At 39.6% G+C, this 24446-nt stretch overlaps 1 protein-coding gene across 1 annotated transcript; it reads right to left on the bottom strand.

Annotated features, from left to right (window-relative positions):
* Positions 1-1704: 1704 nt before the first annotated feature.
* LOC139285705 (solute carrier organic anion transporter family member 1C1-like) lies at positions 1705-24196 on the bottom strand. The gene is made up of 14 exons (XM_070906330.1): positions 24101-24196; positions 16154-16295; positions 12960-13092; positions 12012-12133; positions 11736-11882; positions 11134-11232; positions 8781-9029; positions 7966-8130; positions 6905-7100; positions 6162-6327; positions 5268-5440; positions 3209-3273; positions 2877-2994; positions 1705-1942 (listed from the first exon to the last, which is right to left on the bottom strand). Exons 1-14 carry the CDS (start codon positions 24194-24196, stop codon positions 1705-1707), a joined length of 2109 nt encoding a protein of 702 aa, XP_070762431.1.
* Between the last annotated feature and the right edge of the window lie 250 nt (positions 24197-24446).

Here is a 24446-nt window from a genome sequence, read left to right as displayed (position 1 = left end):
TAATGACTTCTTTCCTCTATACGTCTGGCTGCTCCTCTCTGAGTCTGTACTCGTGGCCAGCTGTGCCTGAAACTGAACCTGAATTCAAAAGACGATACAGTCACCACACACTGTAAATTGCCAACATGGTACATATCCATTTTGTATTGTTTTTCTTAACAATTGTTTTGAGATACAGTAGCTAGTCGATTTATTTTAAATGGGTTCTGATTTTGGGACGAAGCTGTTTATGAGCATAAAATTGATAGGAAAAACCTGAGAATAGACCATGATGTTTCTGTTTGTGGGTGTTGGCACAGGAGTTCATGCATGTGCAGAAATACACACGCAAAAGAAAACCCAACATAACCTAAAAACAGACCAGTGAAACCACTTACAGCTATGGCTGGAGACATGGAACTTAATACACATCAGAAACATATATGCACATTTCCTGTGGTGGTACTTCACACACAGTGGGATCATTTGCCTAAAGACTGGGACAGCATACAGTATATCTTTTAGCAATGTTGAAACAGTACAAATTCTGCCTCTTGCAGTGAGATCTTATGAGCAAATTCAGTCTTATGTTAATTATCAGTGTCATGACAAAGTCTAGTGTGCTGTATATTCCTGATTTTTCTCCTTAATAATAACAGATTTAGATATGAGTTCAATGGGGCTGGTGCTGGTTGAAAGTTTAAAAATATGGTACTGCCTCCTTTTGGACGTCGTCCATATTGAAATCAGAGCCGGCTCCACCAGACAAACAGGTAAGATCTCACTAAAATACAATTTCCATTTTTTGTCAGTATGAATACCAAAGGAACAAGTTCACATCCAGAAAGCACACAACACAGATTGCAATACAATCAAACCTGACTTCGGGCTTAAAGTAAAAAGACAAAAGTTTAAAGAGTCAGTCAGAAATGAAGCATTTTTTTTTCTAAATGAGTGTAAAGACTTACATTCAGTCTGAAATTTAAAAGTTAAGTGAAATAGTATTTCTACTATCAGCAAGACAGATGACACACATGATTTAGAGGTAACTGTTGAGTGAATGAGGCACATATGTCAAATCAACAACCGCCAAGCCCTCTAAAAGTTACTATTTCCACAACAACCTGTTTATCTTTTCTATTTAAAATTCTGAAAAAAACTCACATCCTGTCTCTTTGAAGGCCTAATTCTCCTCATCGTTATATATATTTTTGTGCCTCGGGTTTATAAGGCCACTTCTCTTCTTATGTTCAGGAACAGTGATGCCAGGAAGTAAAAAATTCATTTGAAAGAAAAATCCAAAGAGGCAGCTTTATAAGTGCTGGTTTACAGAATGATACTGTTTTTGCAGTAGTCTGTACAAGTCACATTTCCCATCTAATCTCTTGTGCCACCATTAAAACAGAAAAATATTGTTATACTTTTCTTTATAAAAAGGAAAAAAATAAAATAACAGCGTGTACATTCAAGACATATTTCAGTTATATCAAATTTCTGTCAAATTCACAAAGCCTTCACAGGTCCAGTAGTACAAATATAGAATTTCTCCTTTGAGATGATCGGATACAACATGTGATTCCCTGCAAATCTCATTTGTGTTTGTGAGTGCATGTGTACAGTGTCACTCTGTACATACTGTGGGTGTATATGTATGTGTGTGGTTGTATTTGTTCATCTGTGTTGTGTGTGAAGGAGACGGGGGCGGCTGCAGTTCTGCTGGATCTGTCACAGCCGTGTCTCCCTGTCTGTGCTGTTGTCTGACGTTTGTTGTGACTGGTTGGAATTAGAAATCACAAATTCCTCCTTTCTGAGAGCCTCCAGCTCTGTTCCGCCGTTGGCCAGAGCTCCGTGGATGGCATTTCTTTCCTCCTCCTTCAGCTGTCGGCTGAGCAGAATGAAGCCCGGGATGCAGATAATGAACGAGATAGTCCGCAGGCTCAGAGTCAGACCCAGGTATGCTATCCTGAGAAATTAAGATGTAAAAGAAATATAATTGACTTGGTAAAGATGACTGGGTTGTTCAATTATTTCTTTATTTATATATGTATTAGTTGCTAGAAAACAAAAGAATAGAGAAAAGACATCTGGGCAGTTCTGGTCCTGAGTGATAGTGTTGAATAATGGCCGGAAAAAGTGTTTTTCCAGGACAGTGAAGTTGTCCTGATTGATTTATGGCCAAAAATGTGTTTGTCATGGTCATTTTGAGGTCACAGTGACCTTTGAGTCAAAAAGTCACCAATTCATTGTCCGACCAATGGTGAAATATGGTCATCAATTCTTGAGTTATGGCCACAAACGTGTGTTGTGAGGTTACAGTGATCTTGACCTTTGACCTTTGACCACCAAATTCTACTCAGGTCATCCTTGAGTCCTTGTTTGTGGCAAATTTGAAGAAATGCCCTCAAGGCGAAAAATGGGACGTACAGACATATGGAAGGTCAAGCCAAAAGCACAATAGCAAAAAAAAAAACATCAAATTTATTTAATGTGTCAAAGGAAACTGCAGTCAGTAATCATGACAGCATCTGCCAAACACACGCAAACTGCATCAACAAATAGAGACAGTCATCACAAGTTAAAGCTACTGTAACCAAAGACAGATGTAACCTAATATGAGGCAGCTTTGCAGCAGCAACTGCAAGACAGATTTTTTATTTATCCTTTGTATTGCTAAACATGTAGCAACCTCAAGGCGCTCAGTGGTTGTTTTTGTTCAAATCTGTCTTAAATTTCACATTGTACAAAACTCTTGTAAGTCATTGCCACATAAAATATAAAAAAGGTCTGAGCCTGAAGTAGACCGCTCTGAGCCTGTGATATTCACAGAAACCTATAAAATACAGACAATGAAAGCTCCACCGATCTCTGAATGTGATGTGTCTGCATGTGAGCACTACCTGTATGCAGTGGTGTTGTAGATTCTACAGGCTCCTATGCCTCCACACCTCTTCTGACCCCATTTTAGACATGTGGTGTCAATGATTGCACCAAAGTAGATGGGTGCCGGGATCCCTGCTGTAGGAAACAACATAAACATATTTTCACAAACACGTCCCCCTGCATTCTGCAAACGCTGTCCAGCAGCAGTCAGGATGAACATGTAAATAAGGCTGACATGTTGGCAAACACAAGCATTTTGGAGTGTATCTGGTTGTTCAAGTGACAGGAAAGTTTGCATCTCAGCCCCTCGAACATGCTCAATGGAGGACATATTTCGATGGAGACTTACCAAGGGTACGTGTTGCCAGGGCATGGAAACCCAAGGCCAAAGATTTCAGCTGTGGTTTGATGCACCTGCATGAAGAACAATTGCAGACATTTTTCAGGAAATATTATCAGAAACTGGTTGGAAAATGTCAGCCATGTCTATAGCACAAAACAGATTCCCAACACCAATGTACACACAGAATGTAAACACAGAGTGTTTCAGGAGGTAGGAAGACATTCAACATGTCTGTTAGAACATATGGACACATGCAACACGTTTTGGTGGAACATGCCGAATGTAAACAGGAGACTTTTGGAGGGAAACTCTCTGCCTAAACAGTTAACACTCTCATGTCTGATCTCAGGACTTACATCTCTGGAAATTAACAGAGGAATAAAGAAATTATTATGTAAAAACAGTGAGGCCAGTGCATTCCAACAGGATCAGCTGATATGGCTTTAGGATATCTTGTATGTGTTTGTGTGTGCATGTATCATATGTATGTGTAATTTCTTCCACATTCCCTCAATAAAACCTTTATATTTTTAATACACCCTGGTGATATAGAAAGAGATATACATAGAGAACAAAGGAGTAGGGTGAAAAAAATAGGGTGTGCTGTCTGTCTCATGTCTATGGATTGTCTCATCAGTGAAAGGTGTCTCAGTGTGAAGTGGAGTGTCAGCCAGCAGAGGGTGCTGTGGTGCAGAAGAAACTATATCTAGTTCATCGGACATGACTCTAAAAACAAAGCCTTTGTGTGTATGCGAGTCAGACTGGTTGTGCCTGGTCCACCTGCCCATCGAACACTGGTGTGCAGCAGCTGGCAGGCATCATCTACAGAAACCCCCTGTATTATCAAGTGGACTTCTTTTTACAGACTATTAGACTTTTATTTACTAATATCACTGCTCTGTTTGACAATATTCCTTTACGAAATGAATATCATTGACGACTTACAAAATAATATATTTGAATTAAAATCACAACAACACAGAGCAGCCAGTCTCTGGTCAGCTAGCTGAAATGTTCCTCCATCTGTCCAACATACAACGTATCGCACATGCAGTGCACAAACAGCTGTATCCCCGTCATGCTAATGCTGCAGTTTCTTTCACTTGACCCCTTTACCAATGCAAGTACAGGAAGTCAACAACAGTGTCTCGCAATTGCCGTGAGAAAAATGACGATTGTCACGACCCATTTCTCCTGTTCCAGAAGAAGATACTTTGAAATACTTTGAAATCATCAGGTTTTGTACAGGAGATTTTTAAAATACCTGCTGCTAACCACACTGAATTATAGCTTCTTCTTTAACTCAACTTTGTTTGTAGGAATTCATGCCAATTACCGCAGCTAATATTACCAGTGGCGCCAGGAGCAAATTGTAGTTGTCAATAACTATAAGGAAATGCTCTCACTATTAGATCAGCAAGTCTCAAGTCTCAAGCTTTTTCCACGCAGTTGGTTACTCCACAGTCCCCCTGACCTCATTTGTGAGCATTAAATCAGAGATTGGCCTTCAAAGATCTAAGTGATTCTCAATCGACCATGTCAAGAAATCTGAACCTCAAGAAATCATATGATTGGGAAAAGACTATTTTTAAACCCCCAGTTTGGCAGAGCCACGGCTATGAATGGCTCAAATCTTTGTCTCATGCCTTGATCCCTAAGGAAGTCAAATAAAAATATTTACTTCCCATGATTCCTAGAAATAAGCAGATTGGGCCAACGAAAGTGGCAAAAATTGATGAAGTAAGTAAATGTAAGCCTTTTTCCTTTCAAAGTAACAAATTGTATGAAAACTGTCACTGAATCTGAACATCACTGACGAAATCACTGCAAACACTGCTGCAAATAAGGGTCATATTAAGTTAAATGCCAGTTAGCAACATTTGCTGGCTATAAGCCTCTGAAATCAGCACAAAGCATACAGCCCTAAAGGGTCCAAACCATCTATGCCCAAATTAAAGTTGCATCAGTATGTCAAAGAATCTGAGAAAAATCATAACAACATATGCAAAATTTAGTCACTTAAAAGTTTTTTTTCATTATATATTTTTTTTCATTTAAATCTGACCTGATGAGAAGCATGTAGCCTGGTGTCCCCCCAAGGGAGATGATAAAGGAAGTGATGACAGAGAGAGCCAGGAAGTACGGGAACATCCTGTCACAGTCGTCCGTGTGAGGGCACTGACCTGTACTGGCCGTAAAGTTACCAGCAACACCGACACAGCTACAGTTAGAGAAGACCTGGAGAGACATGCAAAGTCGCACACACATGACCATGGACAGCAGGACATGGATACATAGAAACACAGCAATAGACACAGTGTACTGTTTATACACATATAACGCTCATATACAAGTGGAAATGGGCGTGGGCTGCCAGGGCTGCCAGGGCGTCTTTATTCTCCTCCTGTCAGAAGTGAAATGAGACTAAGGATTTCCACCATTCACAATTTATACGAAGCTTTATGTGAAAGCACCGCCCGATGCAGTCTGTGGTTGGAGCTGCTACCACGACATCAGGGTTGTCACCATTTTTATCAGTTCAGTTTGAAGAAAAATGTGGCTGTAGATCACCGAAATCACTGCTATCGCTAATAATCAATTAAAAAATAAAAGCCAACCTTTGACAACACTCACATAAACTACTAATAGATTATCAGATCTAATTGATTCGAATGTTAAATAACTCAGAAAGGTATGTCAATACTTTCCTCTGTTAAAGCAGTTATTGTTCCTTTTCATGAGTTCCAATTGAGACAGATTGTTTATTTTGACTGCAAACATCACGACAACTGTGAACTCCATTCAGTGGAGAATAAAGAAATGCACAAGCCTAAACAATAGAGGAATATGTGCATTGCAGGCTAATGGAGATGGTTCCTGCATACTACTATGGTGTAATACCATAAATCAATTTTCCTTGTGTGATATTCTTTATACTTTGGGCACCTTGTCAACTTACTGTGTTTTTTCCTGAGCCAGAGGAGCTGGTGCAGCCAGCAAGACAGGGAGAAACATATGTGATGCCGTTCTCTCCACAGACTGGGTCCCAGTCACTCGCCGAACAAAAACAGTCTGAGTTGCAGGCTGTGAACACTGAGTGTTTATCGTAAGATATCGTATCCATGCTGGAAGGATGAGAAAGCACGGACGAGAGGCAATTATTTAGTAGTAGAGTAGAATTACACATTTGAATGCATTTGCTGGAAAAAAAGAGATGTAACTTGGTGTGTTCTTTTCATGTTAATGCTGCTTGCTGGGTTTTAATTGTGTGTGCCAGCTTTAGCACATTCACTGTAGGTTCATTAGCACATTGCACCCATCTGGCTGCTTTTAATCTGCTTTGTCAGCAGTGTCACTTCAGTTGTGTCTGCGGTTGATCCTGAGTATAAGACTCAGTGGTGCACTGGGCACACGCAGGGGATGCTTTTCTTTGTTGGTTTGTAATTTTATTCCTCGCTGGGTTTAAGCTGGTTGCCTCAGTGCAGTCTGCATGTCCCTGCTTGTTCTGTTAGCAGTTCTTTCATGTGTGGACCCCCATGGAAACCTATGCCCAACTGGTGCCAATACTCCCTAGATACTAGTCCACATTCTCACTCTTTACTTTTGTCACACGCTCCCAGAAGTAATGACCTGTCTGTTAGATCAATAATTGCACTGTGTTGTGCTGAATTTGGAATAATAGCGTGAGCACCTATGACTCACCTGTTGTATGACAGCGTCACCCCGGCCACCTTGGCGTTCTCGCAGCTCATTGCGAAGAAGAACAGTGACAGGACATAACCGATCAGAGACGTGCCAAAGGCAAACCTGGCCGCTGCCATGATGTTCAGCTTCAGCCTCTTCATCAGTAGACCTCCAGAAAACATCCCCAGTGCTACAGCTGGGATATTGATCACACCTGAAATAAGATAACAGAAACGGCAAAACACAGGATCAGTGTTAACTGAAATTAGATGTTGCTTTAAAGGCTAAATCTGGATTTGAACAAAGACAGACAATATGATTTAATATTATATCAAAGCTTGGCTATCATCTCTGTGAGACTTGCTAATAACGCATGCAAGTAAACTACAGAGACACACAAGGAAATACAAGACTTGCCTTAATCAAAAAAGAGCCCTGCTTTTTATTTTTTATGTCTCTTATACCTTCATTTAACATCAATGGGAAGACATGACATTTTATCTACACCCATGTCTTTAGCTCTGGTCACTAATAATGCATTCTCTTTCATATACAGCCCGTCTGGTCAGTGCAAGCATCTCCCTTGATGAGACCACATGTACGTAGATACTTTCATCTTCTGTTATCAACTTCATTAGATATTCCATTTCATATGCAAAAGCACTTTTCTTATTCACAAAGCTCCCGTCTCCGCAGCTGTGGAGGTTAGTTGGCTGCATTGGAACATAACCAACCCAGTTCTCCTTTCTTTAACAATATCCCCTCTCTAAAGGTCTTTTTCTGCGAGATGGTTTATAGAAAGAAACCCTATGAATTATAAACATGTTCGATGTGTGATCTTTACAGTGTATGTTGTGTACATACTTGAATTAATTTGAGCAAACTATGGAGCTTTTTTCTCCCATACAATGTAAACCAAGCAGAAAAGCCTTCCCTGGGTCTGTTATGTACTGATTTTCCAATAATATATCAATATATATACATAATCAAATATAATATAGAATAATCTATTAATAATATATGTAATACACAAATATTTTATGTGACACTGAGCAATATTCATGGCACATGTACCATACCCATCAGAAAGTTGGCCTTTGAGGCAGACTGCCTGAAGTGCTGCTCGATGTACTTGGGCTTGTAGGTGACCATGCCAATGAGAGAGTTCAGCTGGATGATTGTCACACACAGGTAGATTAAATACACGGGATGTCCCAGCAGAGTTCGCAGGGTTGGAATAAAGTCTGTAGAGGGATAATAATCGGAGATGAAACGCAAAACGATAAATATGCAATATCTCTATATATGCAACAGTGAATACTGGCTGTAACTACTCTAACTACTGCGATGAAATGAACTTTGCCTTTCTGGGTACATGAAGTAGAAAGTGAAGGGGTATTGTCTTGTGACAGCAGCCAAAATGAAAGCCACTATGGGTAGACCCCCCCCACACAGGCAGTGAAGAAGACTTCTGTGTGCATTATTTCCAATATTTAAAAGAAATTGGAAGGAAATGCACTCAGTGTGTTTTAGTGAGAAACACTAGCTGCAAAACATAACTTTTGTTTGCTCACTTGGAAACTCCACAAGTACCTTTAAGTTGGTAAATGTGTCCAATGTCAGAACATGCAGTTCCCACAGTCTGACCTGTCAGATGTATCTCAATTTTAAAGCCCCTATGTGTAGAATTTGTATGTGATTATAGTAATTATTATGAATTATTGTGATGGCATACATTTAATTATTTTTCTTATAAAATGTTCAATCCATCAATATTAATGAACACCAATAACTACAGGGACCATTCATGGAATCTGAGCCAGATACACAGTTTTCCAGCTCTGACAAGTATGAACATTTCACATTATTTTACTTGAAATGACTCCATCCATACCTTTGGCCATCTCTATGAAACTAGTGTTGTCGTCTGCAGGATACTTGTGCTTCAGAAGAGGAGAGTCTTTTATGAAACTTGTCTGCTCTGGTGTGCACTTCTCTGGGCCCTGTGGCCTGGATATGGGCAGGGAGCGGGGCAGAAACCAGAATGGGATGGCAGAGAGCAGGGTGATGACCCCAGCTATGAGGTAGCCCAGCCACCAGGCTCCCACCCAGCGGGCATCTGCTGGGGTGATGGTGATAGTTTCTGTGTTGGGGGTACAGATGATAAGACGTAATCAATGCTCATGTAATGTTCAGGTTGATTAAAATAGGGTGCACATTTTAGTTATAGAATAATAAGTCAACATTGATTTTTGGTTTCACGCAGGACACAGGACAGCGGTCTCCTGGGTGTCCTGTCTTTCTGTGAGAAAGGCTTTCTGGCAGAAAGCCCTGAAGGCAAACTTCTCCCATGTGCCCCGCGCACTGCACAGATCGCTGATAGGCTAATATGCAACTTCCCAAGTAACAGCCAAGAGACATTACTGAACATTTACTAATTGGTATAAACAAACCAAAAAACATTCCCAGTGTGAATCGATTTAGAATCATTGTGAATGAGAAAATGGTCGGCGGGCCACCAGGCACCTGAGCCCAATAACTCATAAGTACACAAGTATAACTGGTTTAGTGTGATAATTTTAAATGTGAAATGTGATATATAGTTTTATACTTAGTTCAACACGTTTTTTAAAGCCTACTGAACTATCTCTACTTGACTGTATAACCAAATAAAAGGATGCAAAGGTGGAGCACTGAGGGCAGATTTTCCATTATGGCACAACAGAGGTCATCAGAACAACTGCAGCCTCGCTTCAATTTCTGAAATGAAAAGCCTGACATGTCATGGAGGTTTGAGTACTCATCTGTTTGTTGGAGTGGTCAGAATGTGACATCATCCTTTATGTCAGACTTTATGGCTTGGGATAGCTATTTTTTATCATTCAGGGAATGTTTTTTCATTGGTTTATCAACTGGTCTTCTGACATGACTTGTTTTCTTATTTGTCATCATTTCCTCTGATGCTCTTTTTACATATAGATTTGTCAGTCCCCTAGTTTTGAATGAAATGATCAATACAAGGCAAAAAGATGTGAGGTGAAGTGCCACCTTCATCTCACATCTTTGCAAATATAATATATACTCTGAGGAAAACAAACACATTCAAGTTCTTTTTTTTTGAAGCAGAGCACCCAACTGAAATTCAGTGCAGGAGAAGCACACCCTTCTGTTTTTTATAGGTCGGTTGTTTGTCCTCTTTTGGGTTTCTTTCCGATCTCCTACTTCTTTTTTTTGTTGCTGGTGACCTGCCTTGTCATCCCCTTTCCCACTGTTTCTCTCTCTCTTTTTTCTGTCTTCTGCTGCTTTTCTATTGTTTTTGTCTTGGTTCTCCTTCTCCCTCTGCTGCACTCTATTTGATTGTAGCCTCTCACAGGGCTTTGTCCTTCCTCTCCCTCCCCATGCATTGTTCATTAGCTAACTGATGCTAATCCTGCACACCTGTTCTGAGTTCTGCAAGATGTACGTGACTCACACACGGCTATATCTGATAGTATCGTGCCTCAGTTTTATGAATGAAAAGCAGACATTTTTATCTGTAATGGTAGGAAAAGCACATGTTTCACTGATTACATTACTGATGGCTCTGTTCTATTCAAGTGTCCCTGTAAGTCATGACAGTGTGACAGTGAGCCAACATGCACAATACAAAAACCCTGAAACCATATTCAGACATCATTCATTTTATTATTTACACCTGTGCTTTTCCTCCTGTGACAATTTACATTTACATTGTTGGACTTGAGAGAATGTTTACTTTAATCTCAATTTTTTTATTTCAATGTCTGAGTCATGACCCACTTATAGAGTCATTAGAGAGTTTGCAAGGGGTCATCACTTACTATTAACCACCTATTGTCAGCTGTCATGGCATTGGTTGCTGCTACAAGAGAATAGCGTAGCCTAATAATTCATTATGACATTATGAACGTGCTCCAAAATTGAAGATTGAATCTGACCGGAGTAAGTGTGGGAAACCCTGAATATACAAAAGGTTTCCCAACTTATTCTGGTCACTCATATTACAGTGTAAATGAGATACAGACTGATAGAGCAAACCAAACTATTTCTAGGGTTTCATATGATGTATGATGTTGTAAGAACAAACAAGTGTTTCCAAACCCATTCACAAGAGCTTTTTGTGAGTCTAGGATGAGGGGTTAATGACATCAAATGTGTCTAGACAGTCTGCAAATTTACATAATGTCTGGCCTTAAAATACTTAGAAATGTACTTGTGTTTACACTCACCCATTTTTACAAATCCAATGTCCACATAGATTTTGGCACAAAGGGAGCCCAGTAGGTATCCAAACACAGGACCAACCACCGAAATGGTCTGCACACAGCCTGGGATATGATAAACACACCCAAAGAGACACACAACACAAAAACTGGTTAGGACTGTATCTATATTAACAGACACAAAATCTTACCACAATTTCTACATACATATTGGTTTACATCACATACATGTTTTTAACCTAAGTATGTGGAATTAAATGATAAATGGAATTTGAAGACTTTTGTAGTTATGTTATCAGACTAATAAAAAAGTTTATGATGGCGGGGGCACCTTCTACCAAACCAGACCACACCTACTTAGATGGCAACGTACAGTGTCATGGTTTGATCACTGTGCTTGTACATCTGAAACTGGTGTGAATCAAACTTCCATATAGGGAGCAATAACATCTTATAGATAAAGAAATATAAATTGTACAAAAATACAACATACTGTAGTTGTATATTTAAGAAATTACATTTTGCGGATGATGTGCATCTATCATCGACAATAAAGTGTGTTTTTACTTTTTAAGTGCATCTCTACCACTGGGTGTTGTTTTTCTTACCAACATATAGCGCAGCGTTCTCCTCAGTAGCAAAATCATCTATATAAGAGATACCAAGCGGCTGAACAGGCGTCTCTCCGATCCCTCGCAAGACATTTCCCAGGAGTACATAGATCCACATCGACAGGTTGGACTCGCCTTCACAACCTGGAGGAAAAGATGAGTATGGTCAGACATCTTTATTTGTCTAGATAAGTGTGTGTGTGTGTGTGTGTGTGTGTGTGTGTGTGTGTGTGTGTGTGTGTGTGTGTGTGTGTGTGTGCGTGTAATGTTCACCTGTGGCTGGTACTTCAGGTAGTTTACCATCTTTGGTCAGGTCTGCATGTGAGCCCACCGGACAAGGAGAGGGGTTAAGTGTTGAGTTTGCTACCCACCGCACTGATGTTTCAAATTCATAGCTGTACTCAAAACATTTAAAAAAACGGGACAGAGAATACATAATCATTTTACTTGGTTATTGGATATAATCTGTGAATTTTACTGGAACTACCACAACTGTTACAACTTGGCAATGAGCTTGAGCCGAAACATATCTCAGAGGCGGTGACTCCATTTAAAACGTTTACTCAGAACAAATAAAGTGACAAGGTTCACTCTGTGCTAAACTTGCTCCGCAGACTGATTAACTCTAACCCAAAGCTATTTGCTGTGATGTAATAAGTAGCATAACTAAAGGAGCATGTCAACATTTTTGCTATCAACTCAATAAATACATCTTATCAATTCTTAATATGGCTCTTGCACGCAATATGTTTGTCAGTGCTGTACTAGGTACAATATTATGTTATGAAAAAATAATGGCACCTGGAAAATAGCACGAGTTTTCCTGTTGTACTGGTACAAATCTCCTGGAACATTCATTGTTGTGCATCACATGTATTAGATGTCCATGTTGTGTCCATGAGACTTAATCTAATTGGTCAGTTACACAGTATATGATGAGTCTAATATTTGACACTTGTAAAGGAATGAGATGCACATGGAAACAATGGTAACTTTTACATGGCTGTTCCATCTTTGGTTCAATCCATGGACATGCAAAAATCCGCAACAAATTGCCACAAATGAACAAATATAGGTCTTGTGCAGCTGTTATCGAGGTGTTGGAAACTGAAGCATTACTTGTATTGAATCAAAGTTTTTAATATGCATTTGAAAATAAATGAGTATCTCAGTCTGTAGATGAAGTCAAACAACAACCAGGCCCGGGCTCTTTTTACTCACCGTCCGATGATGAAGTGAGGCAGAGCGATGATGAAGGTGCCAATGGACATCAGTACACAACCCACTGCAATGATCTTTGGCCGATGGAGCTTGGCCCCAAAGTAGCTGACGAAAGCTATCACCAACAGGTTACCTGGGAGGATGGAGGCAGCCAGAAATATGAGGGCTTTAGAATGCTACTGTACTACAGTCCCCACAGGATGGAGAAAGGGCAGGAGTTGGTTGCCGCGCTATATTTGATTTATACAGCTTGAGACACTGTGGGTAATTCAGCTGCGGCTCCGTATGCGGGCCACCTACTTGTCACTAATTGCTTTACACATTTATGTGATTAGATTAGGATTGGATTTCATTATTAAGTGTAATGACTGTTACTTGCTTTCTGTTGCAAAATAGGAGACAAAAATGCAATGGAACAAGATACAAAAAAAAAAAACATCTGGAAAACAATCATTCCAATCTTCCCTGTTTGCCTTAGCCAGTATATAATATCCATTATATAATACAGATAGATAGCATTATTATAGTATACCCAAACATTTTCATTTGCCCATATAGGATGACATCTGCATTCAATTCATGCGAAAAGGAAGTGATGAAAACTGAAATGTAGTCGTGTTCATGTGTAGTTTGAAAGGCAGATGAGTGTTCTCACACGTGATGCATTATCTTCACGCTCCAAGAGCTTTTTATTATGTATATGATGTAGCAGCAAGATGGCATGTTAGATGGCATAATTATTGTCACCTTTTAATGTATTTTGTATATGATCTGTGGAAAGTGTTAACGAGGAGGAAAACTAGGCCTAGAAAGATAAGCTTAATCCATGCTGCCTGACCTTTTTCAATTGTAAAGACGGGATATCAAACCCTCTAACAATCCTTCAACAGTGTGTGTGTGTGTGTGTGTGTGTGTGTGTGTGTGTGTGTGTGTGTGTGTGTGTGTGTGTGTGTGTGTGTGTGTGTGTATGTGTGTGTGTGTGTGAGACAGAGAGAGAGAGCGAGAGAGAGCCCAGCATTGAGAAATGCCAAGTAATTATTAGTCAGTTAATGTGCTTATGCACTTCTAAGAATTTCTATTTCTATTTCTATCAAACCTATTTGGTTGTGAGAAATTCTTAGAAGTGCTTGTACCTTACATAGTATTCGACAAGTAATCACAGTAGCTGTGTATATTTTCCAAGAATGAAACAGGAGATTTTTGTTTCCATATTTCATTGCGTTCTCTTTATGATAATTTTGTATGTTTCGTTACTTGTTTGAACTTTTTTGGATGTTGATATAGAGTGTGTGCTGAGTACATGCTGAGATGTGTGGAATTAAATGCAACATATGTACAAGGACATGCAAATATACATCAGATGGGGACAATCGGCTGAGCTCATCTGGCGGACGTGATCACTGTGAAGATCAACATCCACAAGTAACACTCTCTCCTCTCCTCTCTCTTCCTTATTATTCTTTATTTCTCTCCTCTCCCCCTTCTCTCCCTTTGTCTTCCCTCTGCTCTGCTCTCCCCTCTTGTTTCTTGTACTTTCCCTTCCCTTTTTCTTTCCTCTTCACGCTGCCCTGCTCTGCCTCTATGTTACCCTGGCAACGGTCCTATAGAAAAAGCTTGTTGCCTAGGCCACACGAGAGAAGCAGCTTTCACAGGAGACGGAGAGATGGAAGGAGAGAGATCCGGGGTATTCAGCTCTGACTGTGCTGGAGGTTACATCCTCACCTTTTCCTCCAGCAGCTACACCCCACCTCCATCGGAGTATAGGCAGGTTGCACCCTCCATCGTAATATTATCAAACAAAAAGGTTAAAATGTTAATTATTCTTCACTACTGATGTGTCACCATTGGCTCAAACTGCCTTCCAGACAGCAAAAGAACAAAAGTAGAATGGCTGATCGTGGATGATGACTTTTATCTTGTATGAATCATGTCTCTTAGGGTTTTATCCTGCTCTGCAAGCTATGTATGATTTATAACCTCCAAGAGACATTTCTATTGAATGGACTAGCCTTACATAACTGGCCTAGAAACTGGTCAAACGACAATCTGGGAACACACTTTGCTGAATGTCATCAAAAATTCTTCAGTGTTAAGAGGAACCACAGGCATGTATACAGTAGTACTACAAGCCAGATCTACTGACTAGCTGTATATTTTCACAAATGAAATCTGTGGTTTTGCTCAAATCATTTAAATATAACTTTTACTTTATGTGATATCAGACTACCAGTGCTGGGAATCGGGTATTTCAATCATTTCTATAGTTAACAGTACAACCTACCTGAAGACATGAAATGAGCTTGAAACACAACAATCATGTAAGTTTATGTATACTTCCATGTTTGTGTTCCCTGTTGCATTGAACATATATACTTAGAGTACGCCATAGATTTACCATTGCACACCTTTAACAACGTCAGACTCACAATGGACAGTTTTAAAAAATCATAAAAATTGATGCAGTAGAACCAGAGATGTCGTCTTTTTTATTCCACGCATTCTTCTGCCTTGTCAATACCTGTCACCTACATTACCCACAAAGCAGCTAGACGGCAAACAGTTCAGGTCGGCGATTTGGGTGTGTTATGTTAGTAGTGGCTAATGTAGCCTCAGGCTGCTGGCCTCAAGCTGAGATGAGGAGCGGGCTACAGAGGTCTGGTGAGCTCACGTCTTATTTTTTCACTCTTAAACTTGTAGTCTTCAGACCCATCCGACACCGACTCAAGTGACATCACTTGAGGACATTTATCAGACAGCTCCCTCTGGAGCCACAAAAGGCTTTATACAACTTTTTCACATATGTAGTAGCACTCCCCAAGACCTGTAAACAGACTTTGGTGTGTAAAATTGTCGGAGTTCCCTTTAAAAGCAGTTGCTTCATACATCTGTTCTGTTCTGAGATTAAACAATAGTATTTATTACGACTGTCCACAGCAAAAAGAAAGCTCGGAGCGTGTTAAGTCCCTGACACTATGACTCACCACGCACACACATACGCACACACACACACACACACACACACACCCCTCTGTCCTCTTCTTGGAAGCCTGATGAATCCTTTATCCACAGCTTGAATACCTCTGTGACCCATTCATATTTCCCAAAGACAGAAAGAGAGCAGGGAGGGGAGCCAATGACAAAGAGGCTGCTAACAGAACAACAAAATAACAGCAGTGACTGGCAGGTCTACTCACCTATCTCGAAGCTCCCGTCAATGACACCTATTAGGTAACTGGGGATGTCAAAGCGCCTCTCCATCTGAGTTATTGTGCTCTTCATGTAGCTCCCCGACAAAGCCTTTGCAAAATAGGCAAAGGATAAAGCCACCAGAAACATCTGGGAGAAGAAAGTGAGATAAGAAAAGGAGAGAGAAAGAAACAAAGAAAGGGATTTTACATGAATATGCACAGGAACATGAATGCATACAAGCAACTAAAGTGCTTTAACCTAATTATCACTAACAGCAGTCTACTTGATCGTGTGATGTTTACGCTTGTTTTTCGTCCACCGAGAACGGACAAGAAAAGAAGCACTTGTGTGATATCACTATGCTGCGATGCATGAACTCCCCTCATTAACCTACTTCCACTGGTCCAATGTTCACTAATTAGCAAGTGCCAGCATCACAGGAATAATGGGGTTCAGATGAGTGAAGAGGTGTAGAGTGGGAGGAGCGGGTTGGAAATGAACACAATGAGAGAATAACTGGCTTACACTGGAGTGAAGACTTCCAGACAAATGGGTGAATTTATTGATTGAAAAGAGAGAAAGCAATCCATGTAGGATGGACTAGCATAGGTCAAGATGAAGTTCTTCATAATAAAATAAGTCAAAACCAGTCAAAAGGCAATTTAAACGTAGCTTAGACAGAGAAGGAATCCCCACCTATCATCTTTTCATCTCAAAGGTTTTAATTGGCACTTTAATGAGACTGAAGAGTGATGAGCCACCTTTAACAGTGGCAGGGCCCAGATCAACAATTCTCTCATAACTTAAGGCAATCTAATGAACAGATTCATTGATGGCAGATGTCCAAAATGCCAGACAAATCTTATTAACATCAAAGTAGTCAGGAAATGTCAGTTCCTCATACAAAATGAAATGAGACAAAAACGCGAATGGGTTGACTTCTTACATTATAAGATGGATACAACCGCCTCAATAACTATAATAAGAGACTATAAATAATCAACATCTTGAGACATATTCTCAGTGACAGTATTTTACTTTTTCCTCCCACAACTTCTTCAGATTCTTTCAAACTTAAACTTAATCAATCTTTTAAAGGTTATTAGCTTTTTATGATCCAAATTTGGCTGTTGTGACATAACAACAAATTACAAACTTAATGCAATCATTGTCAGCCAGTCATTTTTAATTTGTACTTTTGAAAGTAAAAGTGATCTGCTCATTCTTTGGCATAGATCAGTTCTTCCCAACCTGGGACCATAAAAGTCTGCACAAACCAACTACTCTTAGAAGATAGCAATCATCTAAATCTTAGAAAAAAGTCAAATAAAGTACTGACAAGACACAATAATATGAACTGTATGATCACTGGGCACCATGCCAAGGCCAACCACAGTCTCCCTTCTTCCTTCAGATTTTGTGGAATTGAGAAAGTTATGATCTTGCCTTGAGGTGGTGATCTTGTAAAGATATGAAGCATTTTGGAGTCTAGAATAAAATACTGAGGAACCCTCAGGATTAAATGAGGAATTGAAATTTCTTTTCACCACTTCTTCTTCTATATCTGCTTATCACTATATGTTTCATTTGTATGCTTTGGGATGTTTACATGTCGGTACGCACTGAGTAATTAGATAATGAATCCTCAGTCTATCATGAAATAAAGTGTTCTTAAAGACACAAAATAAACTAGTCTCTGTGTGCATGTTAAACCCAGTTTCCTGTGAAATTATGTCAGAAATGAAAACAAATTTGTGTTCTGCTGGGCCCTGTTCTTCAAATGAGGCTTAACTAATTCAGGCTAAAATCAACCTGTTTATTCTCATCCAGCTAATTTGGTTCTTTGAAAGCAGTTTGAGGATTGATTTGTTGTGGATGAAGTTATCTTGGGTGTGCTAACAGTGCGCTCTTATTTTGAATAAAGGTAAAATGAGTGGAGAAACCATGATCAGCATTCATAAGAGTGCTATGAGTGCTGACCACGTGACCATGTGATTGCAGTTACATGCAGTAGGTGTGTTGGGAAGCCTCCTAGCATGCACTGGGACAATAGATTCATTCATGAGTCTCATTTTATGTGTTTCTGTTTTGCTACGGGTGTCATCTTGTTCCACATTGTGCTCCACAATGTTTCCACTGTTTGCACACTTTCTTCTCTGTTAAGCAGAGATAGATATCACAAGTGAATGTGGTTAGACTACGAGTGATGTTGATGCACAATTGATGGGGTTCTCCGTAATGGACTTTTAAGTGATGATCACATACCTGCTATGAAAATGCAACCTTACTAAAATCTTTTAAAAAGCAGCTTTAATTACGTTAACACTTTTCTGCAAAGAGAGTTCTGCAGTTAATCATTACTTAGTCAACTTTTAGTTTTCAAATGACAAATTTTAATGTCATTAGATGCCATACGTTCTGGCTCCATTGGGCTTCTAACAGTCAGAATCTTTTAGTTGAGTTTATGTCTTTTTACTCACAGTGTCTCAGACTATATTTGGCTTTGTTCTTTTTGTACAAACTGTATTACTTATTTTGTTGTATATTTTATCATGTATAAGTATAGCTGACTCTTCATTATGAAAATTAAATTGTGTGTGTGCCACCAGATCAACTTCTTGGTCACAATCCAGCTGTCAATAAACCTGCACCTTTGCAGGTTTGGGTTTAAGGACTTGACATCGGACAGCAGTTCCAGATTAATTTTAAAGCAGCTTCAAAGATCTAAAAAATAGAGACTCATGTCAAATTGTCAACTTGATCTGGATAATTGGTTATCCATGTATGAAGAACGAGGCCCAGGAATGGTTGACTCGTTTAATCTAATCTAGAGTCACATGCTTTCTCCTGCTTGCCTATAGGAGCAAATCCCCCCGAAACTTTTTATTCTTTGTCTCCTGTGACCTTTCCACCTGTCCAATGAAACAGTGTGCTGTCCACTCTACTCATTTCACGCCAAGTTTCTTTTTTCATTATTATTTAGGTATTTATTTTCAAAATATGTCAGAAAAAGACAAAGCCATATAACCTGTCTGTCAAGCATAAAGGTATTCCAGTCTAAAGAAAACATTTATTAACATGCTTGTTTACTGTGTGCAACAAGGTTCTCCAACAACTCACACACACACACACACACACACACAGAGACACACAGGAGCCACCACAACATGGTCATGGTTCTTTTACTGCAGTCCTGTCCCCTTACTGGGTATCCAGTACTGACGTGAGAAAAGCAGTGCACATGAGAGTCACATAACACAAACGATCAGGCAAAGACATACCATGGTCACAGACAGAACAATGGCTGGAAGTATTATTTACCTATAGCATAAACCTGCACTATATCCCAATACAATTGCTCATAAAGTGGAAATAATCAGCATTGAGGATACAATTTGGCCTTTTGACCATTTAGTGGTAGTTGAATTGGAAGCAGCTGACTATACCACCAGTGCTGGTAAAACCACATGAACACAGTTTAAGAGGGAAAGAGTAGCTCTGAGTCTATTCAGCGTATACACCAACAATTAGAAAATCAGGAGTTTTACTGTAAGCGTAACAACTTGTCTTATCCCTGCACGTCACCTCGTACAGAGTGTCCATTTGCATGATATGATCGATGAAGGCCCACCAATGCAAACAGACCTCTGTTGAGATCATGCTAACTATCAATGCTGGCTGTGGGGCATTAACGAAAGTAGCTCATCACATGTGCTTTTCCGGGGGGGGGGGATTAAATTACAAGCAAGCATGCATTCAACTACATTTCCAGCCACAGCAAGAAGAAAAACCCTTTACTTATTTACTATTTCCAGAAAAGGTAAATCATTTGTGGTGGCATTTTGCTCTTATTCAACAGTGTCCTGTAGACAATGCAAAGAAAAACATGGGATGGAAATAACATGTGAAGTAAAGGTTACTGGCTGAAATCAAATGCACAATTTCTTCCTCCTATTTAAGTATGTTAGAGTTGCACTATCTGCACGTCTTGTTTCACAAAAAAATAGCCCTCAACGTGTTCACTGTAAAATCCCAACCATTCTACATATACAACAAAAACAAAAAGATTCAAGGCATATCCAGTTGTTAATTTGCTCCAAAAAACTATAAACATTGAACGGCCATTCTCAATTATCTAAAAATCTGTCTTTTGCAAATTGTCTTAGGCTTAGTGGAAGACCATTTATGTAACAGCTTAATGCATTATTATTAAATTTCTGTCATTAAAATACATGTACTGGCCTGCTGGAAAGTGTTTTACTATGCTCCAACATCTAGAATTACAACTTATTGTCAATATATCTATCAAGGAAAGTTATTTTGCCTCAGCTCCTTTTGCTGTCAGAATGCACACGTGTGTGGGTGAAGAGAACTTAATAGTTCAACTTTTTGGGAAATTTCCCTTTCTTGCCGAGTTAGATGAGAAGTTCAATACATTTTCATATCTGACCGTTAAATGTCAAGCTACAGCTTGCAGCTATTTAGCTTAGCTTAGCATAAAGACTGGAAACAACTAGCCTAGCACTAGCTCTAGCTCTGTCCAAAGGTAACAACATCCGCCAACCAGCACCTCTAAACCTCAAACTATTTCTTGAACATAAGCAGTGACTTTGTCTTGTCATCACCGTGAGGTTTCCAGGCATTCGGCGGAAACAGCAACCTGTCATTTTTACACTTCCATTTAAACAAATGCGATATAATGATTTGACTTGAGCTTTAAAGATGCTGGCAGGCAAGTTGTTTCCCCTCATTTCCAGTCTTTGTGCTAAGCGAAGCTAACCGGCTGCTGGTTGTAGCCTTACATTTAATGGACAGATATGAGGGGGCTACCCATCTTCTCACCTGACTCTCAGAAGGAGGGTGAAGTCATTACTTTCCTTACTGAGTAAATCATGAGTAAAGGAATTAATGAATTAGTAATGGATTACTTACATGTGAATAACGTTGTGCTCATTTTGGAATTTGCAACAATGGCATGCATTGTGACAATTTCATTCTGTGCTTTTAATTGGTTTTTAGAAAGTGAGTGCCAAATAAGCAGTGGCCTCATTGTGATTAAAGATCACTAAAAAGTGAGTCACATTAAGACTGTTTGAAAATTTAAACAAAGCCACCTCCTGACCTGCGACCCGCTTTTGTCCTTAGCTCATTGATGTCACCCACCTAATACGCTTAGACTAAGACAAGAGTCTGCCACACACACACACACACAGTTTTCTATTATTTGTGAGGGTGATGTCTAAATGTTATTATAGTTTATCATACGATACATACGAGTTCTGAGATGGTCTTTGAAGCAAGAAATGAATAAGAAGTTAAAAAACACTGGGACATTTGTAGCACCAAAGTTCTAGTCTTATTCACTTACTTTGGTGGAATTAACAAAAAGCAGAAAATAACATTGAGCACAGGATTAGAGTGGAAACGGGCTGTGCCATGTCCCACCCAGCCGGTCAAGGAACCAAACAATTCTGAGAAGAAATAAAAGTCTGTCCTGCCACTGCAGTCTGTATTATGATAAGCTGCTTGAACACCATTGTCTCGCATCACTTTCATGTGGGGAAAAAGCAACAAGAGTGTCTGATCTCATTTAGGGCTTTACTAACTTTCATGTTGTTGGCAGAAGACATGCTTTCAGCCAATTGGACTTTGAGTGTTTGAGGTGGGAGAAAGAAAAGAGAAGAAAGGAAAACCTGAGGTGGTCTATTTATAACCATGTGAGATTCACATCATGTTCTGCCTTATTTTTCGAACTTTCCTCAGAAAGAAACGTTGATAACCATTATATAATTTTCACTATGGCAACAAGAGGACACAAGAGTAACATTATTAAAAAAAAGCATGTGGTTTCTAAAGTAGAGTCATTAGCCTAAGTGTGCTCCATTCGAGGGTCTATAAACGACTTTTACTCTTCAAGACCTCAAAGAAATCAGCCTTGTTTCTCTATTCCACTCTCTTACTCTAGCTTGTTGAGATGTTCAGAGGAAGTTCATGTGAGGCGTTGCCTTCTGGAAGGTTCAAATTGGGATGACAGGTGAAGTTTTTTCTATACAAGGAGGAAATCTAAAACTTTTTTATATTGAAAAATGTTTTCACAATTATACATAATTGAGTTAATTGTAAGGAGCCATTTCATTTGGAAAACATTGGAAAATACCCCCAATAATATAATGAGCCATAAAGTCAGTAAATCGACTCAGGTTTGCTAACATTAGCCATCCTACGCTACAGGTCATGCCAGACCAAGTAGCAGGCTGTAGCAGTTTAAATTATTGAATTGAGCAATGGTGCATTTTATGCTTGGAAATAAAAATTTTCATTTGAAAGAGTAATATTGTGTCATTAAAAACTAAATAAAAAAAACATCTTAAGTTGATCTAAACATAGATTGAAAGGTCTTTCAGAAGTCTTTGTCAGGAAAATTATTTGAAACTTTGCAAGGACAAAATGTATTAAACTTTATTAAAGTTTATTAACTGGACCTTGGTTCGTCATGGATGAGAAGTCCTTGAAGTGCTGAGAACATGACTACTGAGCAAACTTCATCTGCTGTTTGAGATCATGTGATATGATTAAAAGATCCAGAGCAGCAACTGCTCTGCAGCTTGAAGTGAGATTGTTTTGTCAACTGCTTTTCCAAGGTCAAAAGTGAACTTTAAGACTCAGACTTTGTTATGCCTGTGATGTAAGACATACGAATAATAAAGGAAAGAGGATCGGTTGAGTTTTGTTGTGTGAGCAAAAGGAAGGAAGAATCATCACTGTACAGCCTTGTATTGTCGCAAATTAATTCTGGGATAAGTGGGACAGAAATAAAGCAACTTGCGGGAAACCAGTAAAAACATCAGCACGTAAGTTAAGAGCACAGAAGCCCCCTCATTCTGTATATTAAATTAACGTCAACACGTATGAAAACCCTGTTGGACCATCAAAATATAACAGTGTCTGGTATATTTTGCCAGATGCATATATGCCAGATGTGTTACATTAATGCAAAACCTCATATAAGATGACTGCAGTGTATACGGGGCCCGCAGCATCATAAAAAGGGACTTTGCGTACCTGTTGGTTTGTTTGTTTTTTCTCTGAAAAATGATACGTGGTGCATTTTCCATCCAAAGCCATCAGTGTGCACCTTTACATACTGAAAGTCTAAATGCATGTCAAACAAACTGGCTGCCAAATCATTGATCACAGAGCCTGACAAATGTTAGCAATGTTAAATAACCAGCCATAAACATGAAGCAGTGTGAGCCGTCTTACCTTAATAAGGGCATTCCTGCAGTTACTGTGTAAAACCATCCTCCACCTAAAATCCAGAGCTCAGACTAGATTGCTAGATACTATTAGCTAATTCTACACTCTGAGCCAACAAGGCGGTTATATTGAACATTTTCCACCGTTCGCTTTTGCGATTCATGCAGTTTGAGGCAGAAGAACAACTTCACATGTTGATCTCCTCATAACCATCATTCTGGTTTGTTTTCTACCCCCTGTGCGTGCATCTCACCGATGACGTCGCTAAGAAACCCATCTATAAGATGATCAGTGATCAGTGTTTGTTGACTGGCTACTCTTACTTTCATGTGAATAACAACACTCATCAAACAGTTTTACCTTAAGGGAGGGGCACTATGGCACTGTGAACTAATGGGAATGAGGAAAAGCATGATTCATTTCCTCTGGCATTCTACTAATGCCTGTTTATTAAGACAGAAAGGTCAAAGGTTAAAGTATACCTCTCATGGACACACACATTATCCTTGTGGAAGTGACTTGTTGGACTGTTGCTGTAATTTGGTTATTTAGTACTGGTCTCTACACACACACACGCAAGCAAACTTACTAAGAGAGCATGTGACCCCCTCCCCAACACACACGCAGCATCTACAAGAGAAATAGGTGTCAGCTGGAGCTCCTTCATCCTAGACATATTAGTTTAGTTTGTGTACCTTCAGGCTGGTGCAGGGCGATGAACGTGGTTCTCTGGCCGTGGCGTCACTGCGTCCGTTCCCCTGTGCGCGTCCCTGCTCAGCTCCCACCTCCATCCTCTAGAAATGTCTCCGAGTCTCCTTAGCAGAAGTCTCCCACGTAATGCAATTTCTTGGCACTGATGCATGCAACCCTGCAAATGGATAATTCAAGCATGTGACCCACTTCTCATCCTCAGCACAAAAACAGAAGCATGTCTGCGGCAGCCGGCAGAGGGGAGACCGACACACAGACACACAAACACACAAACAATGGTCCTTGTATTTGTTCTAGAGATCTTAAGACTTAAATCACAACAAGAAAGTC

Source organism: Enoplosus armatus, chromosome 5 (genome assembly GCF_043641665.1).
Source record: "Enoplosus armatus isolate fEnoArm2 chromosome 5, fEnoArm2.hap1, whole genome shotgun sequence".
Classification (NCBI taxonomy): Eukaryota; Metazoa; Chordata; class Actinopteri; order Centrarchiformes; family Enoplosidae; genus Enoplosus; species Enoplosus armatus.
The sequence above is the reverse complement of the archived record's forward strand: the minus strand, read 5'-3'. Positions and strand labels throughout refer to the sequence as shown.

Excerpts from the sequence above, each read along its gene's own strand:
- LOC139285705 (XM_070906330.1), bottom strand. The coding sequence starts at position 24,196 with ATGGAGGTGGGAGCTGAGCAGGGACGCGCACAGGGGAACGGACGCAGT. Across the intron at positions 13,093-16,153 it reads TGACGGGAGCTTCGAGATAG|GTAACCTGTTGGTGATAGCT; the intron begins GTGAGTAGACCT and ends CCATCCTCCCAG. Across the intron at positions 7,101-7,965 it reads AAAGGCCAACTTTCTGATGG|GTGTGATCAATATCCCAGCT; the intron begins GTATGGTACATG and ends ATCTTATTTCAG.